The 11,827-nt window shown below is 34.0% G+C and overlaps 2 protein-coding genes across 3 annotated transcripts; both read left to right on the top strand.

Moving 5' to 3' along the window:
- The first annotated feature begins 4,913 nt into the window (after window positions 1–4,913).
- Window positions 4,914–9,529, top strand: LOC146160593 (signal recognition particle subunit SRP68-like). Of its 2 annotated transcripts, none has more exons than XM_083384447.1 (7): window positions 4,914–5,259; window positions 6,324–6,522; window positions 6,668–6,840; window positions 7,146–7,332; window positions 7,534–7,719; window positions 7,906–8,037; window positions 8,261–9,529. In XM_083384447.1, exons 1-7 carry the CDS (start codon window positions 4,961–4,963, stop codon window positions 8,972–8,974), a joined length of 1,890 nt encoding a protein of 629 aa, XP_083240573.1. In that variant the 5' UTR covers window positions 4,914–4,960; the 3' UTR covers window positions 8,975–9,529. The 2 variants fall into 2 exon arrangements, with proteins under 2 accessions (XP_083240573.1, XP_083240572.1); XM_083384446.1 differs by having other exon boundaries at window positions 7,906–8,032; window positions 8,259–9,529.
- Window positions 9,530–10,956: 1,427 nt separating this feature from the next.
- LOC146160594 (uncharacterized protein C15orf61 homolog) lies at window positions 10,957–11,818 on the top strand. Its single transcript, XM_083383729.1, has one exon. The coding sequence runs from the start codon at window positions 11,127–11,129 to the stop codon at window positions 11,628–11,630; it is 504 nt and encodes a 167-aa protein (XP_083239855.1). The 5' UTR covers window positions 10,957–11,126; the 3' UTR covers window positions 11,631–11,818.
- The last annotated feature ends 9 nt before the right edge of the window (window positions 11,819–11,827 follow it).

The raw sequence follows: 11,827 nt of genomic DNA on the forward strand, positions 1-11,827 counted from the left end.
TGCTTATTTTTTTATACACAAATAAATAATAAAAACATTTAAAAACACTATCGATGAGTGCGTCGCAAGGTCAACAAACACTACCAAAGACTTCGAGAGAAAACGCTTGTGACCTAAATCAGTGCTTCTTAAACATTTTTAGTTTCGTTCACCCCTAGTATCTATCTGCAGATTTCATTCACCCTTGTCTCATGATATGATAAAACTATCTCGTCTATATAAAACAGCACAAAATGACTTAGATTGTTTCGATTTTTGTTAAGATCAGCTCAAGCTAAGTTTTACCATTGAAAATCTACAATTTCTTGAGTTCAGAAATATAAAGCAACAAAAGCACAGGGCAAAGAATTTTTAATTAAATATCACTGAGACAACTTGAAAATAGTGAAGTTTCGAAAAAAATTGGATTTAATTGGTTAAATTGGCGCTAAACTGTAAAATCAGGAGGCTTTTCGCAAAACATTTGGTCCCCCTGTTGCTAGCCTGTTATCCAATTATTTAAAATATGGATAAAAATAGTTCAAACAGAATGACTTTTATCGTTTACCTATAAGTTAAAAAAAATTATAATTAAATAGGGTTATACCTTCGATGATATGAAAACAAGCAATGGCACTCAAAGAGACTTTGTGCTCAACAAAGTAAACAAAATTAGATTTAACAGAAGATTCGCAACCCTTTCTTGGCAGTTTTAATTTTAAAGTTGGCAAAAACAAAGTTTGTACAGCGCTGTAGGAGTGGTGTACAACCAAAACGAAAACGATACCATTAAAATCATAGCAAAAAATTGAAATATTAACTTAGAGCTTGCCTCCCCCCCCTACGAATTGCTTGAAGCCACCCTAGAAACCCTTTTTAAACCAACAATTCAGCATGTTTCCTGGCTACAGTATTTTTTTGGAAATAAATACAACGTCTCGCCTAAACATGTTGTTAAAAGTATAAGCAACTAACTCGAAATGGGAAAAAAGAGGACATTTGGACATTTTTGGGCGTCCTCGGAGGACCATTCAGTTTTCTTGAGAAAAGGGGACAAATCCTCATAAAAGAGTACATATGGTAGGCCTAACTTATACACTCAGTGCAAACGAACTTAGCTATTACAATAAGCAAAAAAACAAACAAACAACAGTTCAGTAGTCGATTTACTTCAGAAAGTTGTTTACTAGTGACTATAGGATGCTCCTGAACTTTCGTTCACCCTTATTCACCCCTTTTGGTTGGTTCACCCCTGCAAAAAGTTGTATCCTTACAGAAAAAGTTGAGAGTGGTATCACGACTTAACGAGTCATACAAAAAGAACAAAACTCAATGCATATTTTTTTTTTCAAATGCAAGAATTTCAAATACATCGGCACTCTTAAACATTTAAAATGTCACCATAGACCGTTGCGGCAACCAAGTTGGGAATCACTGGTGTGTTTAATACTTTGTACAGATTGGTGTAAAAAAGTGACAGTGCATAAAAGTTTGAGAACCACTCGACTTAAACGATATAAAGGCGTTTTATCGCATTGAGCGAAATCGATAACATCTGTGTAACGTAGTTTAAGATGTCTTTATGACGTCACGTTAAAATGTAAATTTGATACGTCACATTTTAACGTTTAAAATTTATCTTTGAAAAATTTTCCCAGTTCTGCACAATCTTGTACTACAAGACCATACCAGGTGTATGGTGGCCCATGACTGCCATCCTGTTTTTTTTCAATTTGACAAAAAAAATAATAATTTACAAAAAAAAAAAAAAAAAAATTTAAAAAACAAATGAAAAAATAAAAAAAATAAAAAAAAATTATTAAAAAAAAAAAAAAAAAAAAATTATTAAAGAAAAAAAAAAAAAAAAATTTATTATAAAAAAAAAAAAAAAAAAAAAATTATTAAAAAAAAAAAAAAAAAAAAAATTTATTCAAAAAAAAAAAAAAATTATTAAAAAAAAAAAATAAATAAAAAAAAAAAAAATTATTAAAAAAAAAAAAAAAAAAAAAAAAAATTAAATTTCGACGTGGCCCAGTACTGCCATTCCCATATAAAACGCATTACGGTCGGACCATCACTGCCAATCATAGAATACCAAGTTGACCGCGCAAAACCAACTTAAACCTGATAACAACTTGTCAAGGTTTTGATAAAGCCTGATTGAAAGATCGGCCAGGTTTCTTAAGTGATGCAGCCTATAAACGTTTTGACAAAATTTGAAACTTTCGACCTTTATGAATTTTTGAAGGAATATTAATAACTTATGCCCGAATAATTGGTGGTCGAGTCATATCTTATTTTGAAGAGTAGACTCGTAGCTATCACCCTATGTAAGTCACTTAGGGCACATTTTAATTTGGGGGCCGAATATTACTGAATATTAATTTTCATAAATATATAATTGTTATTTTTTTTAAAAAAAAGCTTGATTGCTGGCTAAGTTAGGTTGCTTTGAGTGATGTGTAAAAATTTTGACTGAAAATCTTCTTTATTTCTCGAGTTATGGGATTTTTGCATTTTTGCCCGATTTGAAATTATCGTCGTTTATGAATTTTTGAAGGAATATTAATAACTTATCCCCGAATAATTTGCGGTCGAGTCTTATCTCATTTTGAAGAGTAGACTCGTAGCTATCACCCTATGTAAGTCACTTAGGGCACATTTTAATTTAAGGGCCGAATATTACTGAATATTAATATCATAAATATGAATATTTTTATGTTTTTTTTAAAAAAAAGTCTGATTGCTGGCTAAGTTAGGTTGCTTTGAGTAATGTGTAAAAATTTCTAATCGATATCTTGTTTACTCTGCCAACTTCCCTTTGGTGAATCCCACCAGAAGGCCTAAAAGACTAAGTGGCAAACCTCCCTGCGCTGGCTTGGAACTTAACAGCACACAATAGAAGGTATTCTATGATGGCAGTGATGGTCCGACCGTAATGCATTTTATATGGGAATGGCAGTCCTGGGCCACGTCGAAATTTTCAATAATTTTTTTTTTTTTTTTTTTTTTTTTTTCAATAATTTTTTTTTTTTTTTTTATTTATTTTTTTTTTTTTTAATAATTTTTTTTTTTTTTTTTTTTTATTATAATAATTTTTTTTTTTTTTATTTATTTTTTTTTTCAATAATTTTTTTATTTATTTTTTTTTATTTATTTATTTTTTTTGTTTTCAATAATTTTTTTTTTTTTTTTATTTTCATTTTTTTTTTAAATTTTTTTTTTTTTTTTTTTTAAATTTTTTTTTTTTTTTTTTTTAAATTTTTTTTTTTTTTGTTAAATTAAAAAAAAACAGGATGGCAGTCATGGGCCACCATACAGGTGTGTCGCGATGTAACCTAAACATTTTAAAGTAACCTAAAAAAAAGTTTTAAATATGCCCGCGCTGATTAAAATACCTTCCATTAAAATTAGTATAACCGACACTCACAACAACTTAAAGCCCATACAACAAACGCTAAATCCATGTTTAAAATCTCAAACAATCAATTTAAAAAAGCCTGAAAAAATGTAGAAAAAGGGGTATAGGGATATGGAGTTGTGTTGGAAAGCACGGGTACCTAGCTGACAGCATTTAGTTTTAGAGCATCTTGTTAAATTGGCGCCTATGGCTCTGAAACCAATCCAACTCCATTGCGTTTTGATAAATTCAAGCCCAGTGGAAAAAAAAGTATATAGTATTAGTGACTAAATTTTTGCTCACCATATTTCTGCTGTTTTAGTATGATTTATTAATTTTGTTTTCTTTGCAATGACGTCACACTAATAATCGTGACTGAATAGCCTACATAGCAAAGATAAGTTTTTTTTCTTCTACATGAAATAGGTGTTTTTAGTTCTTAAGTGCTGCTAGGTTACATCGATTTTAGCAAACTAATATATACTTTTGGACTTCGATGAAATTAACTCACCCGACTCTGTCTAAGTTTGTGAGATAACTAGGCCTACTCTTTCCGTTTTCAACCACGTTGCTTTGTTTAACGAAATTCAGCGCAATGGGCATATTAAAAACGAAACATCGTAAATCGCTTGAAGGTTGCATGACGGTTATGCTTATGCAAAGTGGAGCCGCGTTGTCAAAAGCTGGTGTACATTATGCAGGCGCAACCTTAACACTAAATGCATTTACTGTTGAAACTTGAAACAAATTAAAATTTATGTATTCGTTTGTGTGCTAAATTCAAATTCGTAATTTAAATAAACCTTCCTAAAATAAATCATTTTGGTGCACATATGTAGTCACTAACAACAGTACCGTTACTCTCGAGATGTGTGTAACATGGCTATTTGTTCGTGTTACTTAGTTTCGCCATTATTTGAAGTATTTTTATTTCTATCTAAAAACAAAATGGGGTCGCAATGTAAATTGATTTCATTTTAGCTAAATTGGGGTCGCTTATTAAAAAGGTTGTGGACCACTTCCTTGTGGCATCATAGTGCTCTATGGTGGCATTAGGAATTAGCCTACTTTATAGGCTAAACGAAAATTTAAGAATGAAAAATCTTATATCATTAATAAATTTTTATCGTAAATAATTTGATCAAAATAACGTTACCAGTAGTTAGATTCAACCGGGAACAGCTTCCTAAAAGTCAAAAAGTTTTCAGAACCCGTTCCTGGCCAACTTTCATAATAATAGTAACCATAATCAATTTACGTAGTACATAAAATTACGCGTTAGATTTCTATAGTCACAACGTTTTTGCTGAGCTGGTGGTGGTAATTTTCTGAAAATTTATTATTTTAAATGGTTGTTTTATACTTGTTTTATACTTTAGTAAGTTATAACAACACTGAATCGTTAAGTAACGTTGGTACCAATGTCAATATCAGTTAGCCTATAAGAATTATTTGCACACAAGGCATGGGCTGCTAGTGGTCAAGGACTTAATGGTAATGGCTTTATAAAAAACAGAAATATTTTTTGAGGTTTACCTTGGTTAAGGAAAATTGTTTAAAAACCATATACATCTAACAATTATGACTGGTGTAATTGAACCAACCAACAACGAAAATCCTGAACTGTATGACGCAGTTAGTGATGAAAAGGAAATTGAAGATAATGCAACTGGTGAAGTTTCGTTGTTCAGCCTTGAAATGCTCCACGTTATTAAGGAAGCCCAGGCACAACATGGTTTGAGACACAGTGATTACCAGAGATATCATGGTTATTGCAACAGGCGCCTGAAAAGAATTCGCAAGGTCCTCAAATTTAAAATGGGTGAAAAGCGACGTGTCACCCCAAAGAAAATTACAGAGTCTGTCTTTACAGATCCAAGGTATAAAAAAAAGTATTCTTTAAATGCATAATTTTTATGGTTTACCATTCACACTTATAGTATATTGAAAGAGGCTATTTGCTGGGATCACCCAGGAACCTCACAATTAGCACTACTTGTCCAGCGATCTGCCAAATAAGACTATGATTTAATGCTGAAACCTTGGACAGTACCTCAAAAACTGTCGCTACATATATATCCAAGGACTGAATTATTTTTTAAAGTACAGAAGGCAATCCCGGGTTAAAAATATCTTTATTAACATAACACATTTACTGATTTGAGGTTTTCACCCTGTCTGCATTTCATATGGCACTTCATGCTGAGATCTTCAGTGTTCAGAACTAAATTTAGCGGTGTGCAGGTGTGCAATCATGTTATTGCACAAATTAGGTTGGAAATCCTACCACAAAAACAGTTTTGCATTTTTGTGAATATTGAGCGACCCACAAATGGATACGTACCTTCAGTCTGAGCAAGGTGGTAAAATAACCAAAAGGCACTAATTTTTAGGAAATTGAATGAATCAATTATTGTGTAAAACAGGGGTCAGGAGCCTATAGCTTGCAAGCCATATATGGCTCTTTTTGTTGCGCCGTATGGTTCTTTAAAAAAAATCTTGCTTGCAGAAAGATCTAAGATATCAATTCTCAGCATGTACATCAAAAACTGCACGTTCCTAACTTTACTGTATTTTTCCTTTTTTAACACACATATTAGCAAATTTTCGGCGGTTCGCGCGAATCCGTTTGAAGGAATCTCTTAATATACAGAAGGCTCTATTCTTTCAATGGAACCACATAATCAAAGCTGACTACACTTAAGCTAATTAATTTTTGCTGCATAGCATGTTCTGTCCTTTAAATGAGAACAAAATAAACGCCCTGCTCAATTTACTATTTTTTGCCAAACTTTAACTAGATGCCAAAAAAGTATTATATGGCTCCCTTAGGGAGAAAGGTTTCCGACCTCTGGTGTAAAATGTAGCAAAGTTCAACCACTGTTTGGAAATAACTTGTTATTGAATTTAGATTTATGTATTAATTATTTTGTTTGCTAAACAGGTACATGCTCATGTTGTTAATGACATCAGAAAGGGCTTGGAGCATGGCAATGTATTTAAAGCAGGAGGCATCCAACGAGCCAAGGAAGCGCCATCACATGGTGGAGAAGATGAGAAAGGCTGTTGCGCATGCCACAGAACTTAACTTGCTCTGCGAGGAAAGTCAAAAAGTTGACGGAAGAACCAAGTTGGAATCACAGGTGACATAAGTGTATATAATTGTGTGTGATTTATTCATTGACCTTAAAAGTCATGTAATATTGCTTGTTTTGTGTATATTGCTGTTGGTATTATAATTTTTTGGTTAAAATTAAATCTCTAAATTTACTTGTTACTGACTTTCAGGCATACAGTGCATACATGAGTGGCATTTTAGATTTTGAATTAAAAAATTGGGAAGCTGCTCGTGACCGTTTCCGACAGACGCAGACTATTTATTCAAAACTTAGTGACACCATGTCCAAAGAGGAACAACCAGTTTATAAAGGCATGGTGGATGAAATCATTCCAAACTTAAGGTAACTGAGTTTTTACAAATATTGCTTTGTGAAGCAGAGTATTTAACTTTTGGTTTGTATACATGGTCAGAACTGCGAGTAAAAATAGTTACTATCGAAATAAAAACCAGTACTGTAGCATCCGTGAGTAATATATATGGTAATATTATCCCGCTCTGCTGCCTTAATCTGAAGTCTCAACTCCTAATGCATGTGCTCGTTGTCCACTGGCCTTGGTTACCCATGGCAACTGCCAACATTAAACTACTTAGATTAGATTGAAATCCCTTCTAATGTTATATTTCCTTCTTATGTTTTTTGTGTAGATATTGTGGTTATATGATTGGCGATCAATCAGCGGACGATTTAATGCAAATGCATGGCACTGGTCGGCAAGATCCTCTTCTTGCAGGAAAACTTGATTCATTAATTTCTGAGTCACGTGAACGCAAAGCGGCATCTATGAGTGAGGCAACCTGGAGAAATCGCACTGTCAGAGTGAAAAATAACAAAGTATGTATTGTGCATTGTGCAACAACCAACACAAAACCCATACCAGTTTCACTATAGATTATGTTGACTATAAATATTCTTCATTTTATAAATGTATGAAAAGACCAGAAAAATGTATTTACCTGAACAAATATTACACCAAAATAAGATTGTTTGTATAAATGTAAATTAAACTGTAAACAGAAACGATGATTTTTTAAGGTAAGGCTATTTCTGATTGGAGTGAAGGACTTTGAGAAAGACCTTTCTAACATTGAGGAAAGTGATCGTGAGTCTCGTATTGAAATGTATGAGCAGCTACTTACAGAATGCAAAGATGCCCTGCAATTAACAAGGGATGATATGAGGAGTGATCCACATTCCAAGTCCAATGAACGAAGTGATAAGGTACAAAATTGTAAAAACATTTTAGTTTTATGTTAAATTGTAAATAGAGCCTTTTTTAAGTTATTGCATGATGAATCAGTTTTCTTTAAAAATTAATGCTTTTAAATAATTTGATATCAAACATTCCGCAAAAAGTTTAGCTTTTTGTTTTATATCTACCACAAAATGAGTTATTTATTTTAATAGGTTTCGGATCTCCAGTTTCTGAATACTTATTTAAGCTATTTAAGAATAAAAAACACTGTCAAAAGAAACCTTTTGTTAGTTGATGACTTGCATGCAAAATCACCGCCCATGCTTTCCGTTGGTGCAGGTAAGATCCAGGTTTCCTAAAGAGTAATGCTACTTTTTCTAATACATAAAATATTTTAGACAATATTATATCGTGGGAGAATAGTAGTAATGAATAGAGATGTGGATGTACCTTACGTTCGGTCGATTATTCTACTGTTTGTGCCAATTAAAATGACCGATTTAACATAGCTAATAGTTATGCTCGGCAATAAGCGCTCTTAACACTGGGAAATGTCGCTTTTTAGACGAACTTTCTAGTGGCGACACTGGGCGCAAGGGCTCCCGCCCGAGCGACTTCATTCGCCTGTACGACGTGGTGCTGCAGAACCTCACCGAGATCTTCTCACTGCCGGCGCTCACCGATGATGCCGACCTGCAGGCCGAAGTGGACGTGCAAAGGCGTTCGTTTCAGGCCTTCCGCTGTTTCTACGTCGCTCAGGCTTTCGTAGCCGAGAAAAAGTGGGCCGAGGCAATGGCCCTTTACGACCGAGTCTTGGAACACTCCAACTACGCGATTAGCTCGTTTCGGGCACAGGGTGACGAAAACGCCCGATCCGAGTTCGACTTCGTTCCTGTCGCTAAGCTTGAGCGCCTCATCGAGACTATCGCCTTCAACCGATATCGCGTCCACGCCTCGGCTGTGCTGGATGGCCTTAAAGATGACCAGAAAGAGGCGCCCGACACGTCAAAGCCGATTTGCGACCGCCTTGACCGTTACGCCGAAGACCCTGCCATGTCATCGCTCAACAACAAGAAATCAAACCCGAAAGCGCCGATCTTAACCGCTTCATTCCCGCCTGGTTTCGAAGCTGTGCCCTGCAAGCCTCTCTTCTTCGATCTCGCGCTTAACCAAGCCACTTTCCCTTCGCTCGAGTCCAAGCTCGGCCAAAAAGCCGGTGGCCAGAGAGCCGGAATCACTGGAATGCTCAGTAACTGGTGGGGTTGGGGTGGCAAGAAGTGACACTCCGTCAATTGTGCTGCCGCCGTCGCCTCTTTTGCGGTTTTCGTGGAATTCGTCCTTGCTTTCACTTTTAACGTCAGAGAAAGAGAAGTTTTCGTAAAAGATCGGTTTTTATGTTGCATCGTGTTTTTGTAATTGTTGCGTTAATATGTAGTGTTGTTAACCCTTGCATCATTTAAGAATTTTGATGTTCTGATTTCTTACTGTCATGGCTGCACTTGCAACCTGAAAATTTGTTTTCTGATAAAAAGATTTTTTTAACAACTCAACATTTTATTTTAAAATTTTATTGTGCTGCATTATTGACAATTCCCGGCAAGATTTTACTATATAGTACAGTCTATTAGGAAAACTCAGTTTTATTGGTTATTTTGGTATAGATTTAAGTTTGTTAAACATGTTATGTGATGACTGACGGAAAAAGCGCATTTCGTGGCTCTATGATTTTTCAAGAGAGGGCGATCTTCACTATGGTGATTCAACTTGTTTTGCGTGAATTTGGGTGCAATTTATTTCTTGTTTGTTCAACAACGAATTAAAAGATTCCGGTGACCAGCAAAAATAGTCCGAAGTTGTTTTTCGGTTGGAATTTTTAAACAACGAAACTAAAATTGTTGCAAGGTAAAGACCATCGAAACAGACACAACAGCCCAGTGTAGGAATTATGCTTTATCGCAGTTTAAAATCAAATGTATTTCGGTAAGTTTCACCATCCTTACCTATATTTTTACCAGTGTCGAATGTAGCCTATTCGAAAATATGTAAATATTATTGCCCTAAAATGGCGGCGTGGAAACCTGTTGGTTAAATTCCCGCGTAATTTATACGAACTACATTGAATCATATAATACAATCGGGAGTGTGCTGAAAGGCATTTACTTAACACCGCAAAAATATATTTTGCTGCGATTTCTAAAATATTTTTTTTAATAACTTAAAACTTATAGTTAGTCGTGACGCAAGAACAGCGTTATTAATTATTATGGGCGTTCGGCTCATAGTTACCATTCTAGATTATTTTAATCAGATCTAGATGTTTTGGTTTGATTCTAGATGTTGAATGTGTTTTGAGATTATTATAAAAAGTATATTGTATAATCTAAATTAGTAACAGATTCACGATCAAGGATAAGTATTTTCGTAAATCATAAATTTAAAGTTTTTGGCACTGGTTCTAGAATCCTACCACAGCGTTCAAACATTTATTAAATCAAGGCATAACATTAGGTTAGGGTGTTGGTTAGTGTTTGGGTGTGGGTGGGACAGGTTCAGTATTATTTAATAATAATATGCTTAACCCACCCAAACCCAAACGCTATAACCTGCACCCTAACCCAATTTCCCAAATAATGTGCATTGTGGTAGGATTCTAAACCAGTGCCAAACTTTGCTAATTGATAAATAATTAATGAAAATCAAAATTTTACAACTGGTCAGTAGTCATGTTCAGTAAAATGTTTTTTAAAACAGAAAATCTGTGATCTAAAGCTTTAAGCAAGACTCTTTATGCAACTTTATAAGGCTTTAAGCTTTCAATGTTGATTTTTTTGTCGTCTGTAAACTTCTGTCCTTTTTCCACCACTAATTTAACCTGGTCCTAATTTCTGTGCATTTACTAAGTTGAATGGCTAGTCTCTATGGTTTATGGGAACCATGAACACATATAAATGATTACAATGCACAATTCACTCAATGTAAAATTTGTTGTTGTAGTTGTACAAGCATTATTGAGCGCAATCTGCAATAATTCAACTGTAGTCTTGGCTGTTAACATATTGATGCCCACTCACCCGACTGGCAGGTGCATGAAACAAAATTAGTTGTTTTAATCAAATTGCACTCATATTGGATAAGTGCAAACTTTCAACCCTGACCTTTGAAAAAAAATTAAAGATTGTTTTAAAAAAGTATTTAAGTAATATCAAAGTTTATTTAATGAATAATAATTTTACTTAATTTTCTATAAACACTGAGTCTACACAAATTTATCCACAATGATTTAACTAAGTCATATATGGATGTATATATAATATGAGCAATATATGTGAATGCTGAGTTAGAACAAGCGCATAAAAGTTTTGCATAAACTTGTGGAAAAGGTAATTTTTTTTTTAATTTACAAGACGTTAAAATTCACCAAAGTATTGTTTTTATGAAGGGATTTATTGATCAATGCAAGTCAAAGTCATTAATGATACTAAAAACAGTCAATTTAAATCTACTTAACACTGGACATGGTTTGACATGTTTTAAGCGATGTGTTTCAAAAGTTGATTCCTCAAAAGTTCTGACTGAACATTTGCGAAAGCGTGATTATCCATACTGGACTTCATACTTTGTAAAGTACAGAGATGTGGTAGATGACCTGAGAGGAAAATCACATTTTAACTGGAAGGTGGATGATGAAAATTATCACATTTTAAGGACTGGATGCTGGCCATTGATAAAATTTCACTGTACCAAAAGACCCTCTGAAGATTTGACAAGCGATGATATGCTTTTCACTTCCCTTAAAATATTAAACCTAGGCATACCCTGTCTTGTGTATGGTGTAGGCTCTTGGTTTTTGATTTCTGCAATTGAAGGAGTCACAGTTGAAAATATTGTCATTAAGTTATATTTTCTCTATCAAGAAGACCGCAATGCTAAAAACTGACTTTTAAAACAAAATTTTGTCACATCATGACAGTGCCTATAGTTAAATTGACCTAATGTTTTCAAAATTCAGAGACTCTCTGAACTGTTTTTAAAAACTGCATTTAATGATGGATCAAACTATGTAATAACTTTTTCCTAATTGTACTACACTTTATTGCAAGATTGTGTTTTTACCTTGTGATTTCAGAGTTTTTA

Source organism: Ascidiella aspersa, chromosome 3 (assembly GCF_963924565.1).
Source record: "Ascidiella aspersa chromosome 3, kaAscAspe10.2, whole genome shotgun sequence".
Taxonomy (NCBI): Eukaryota; Metazoa; Chordata; class Ascidiacea; order Phlebobranchia; family Ascidiidae; genus Ascidiella; species Ascidiella aspersa.

Bases quoted from the DNA above. Each gene is read 5' to 3' on its own strand.
- LOC146160593 (XM_083384447.1), top strand. From the start codon at position 4,961: ATGACTGGTGTAATTGAACCAACCAACAACGAAAATCCTGAACTGTAT. The intron at 5,260-6,323 runs GTATAAAAAAAA...TTTGCTAAACAG, and splicing joins TCTGTCTTTACAGATCCAAG to GTACATGCTCATGTTGTTAA. The intron at 7,720-7,905 runs GTACAAAATTGT...TTATTTTAATAG, and splicing joins CCAATGAACGAAGTGATAAG to GTTTCGGATCTCCAGTTTCT.
- LOC146160594 (XM_083383729.1), top strand. From the start codon at position 11,127: ATGAAGGGATTTATTGATCAATGCAAGTCAAAGTCATTAATGATACTA.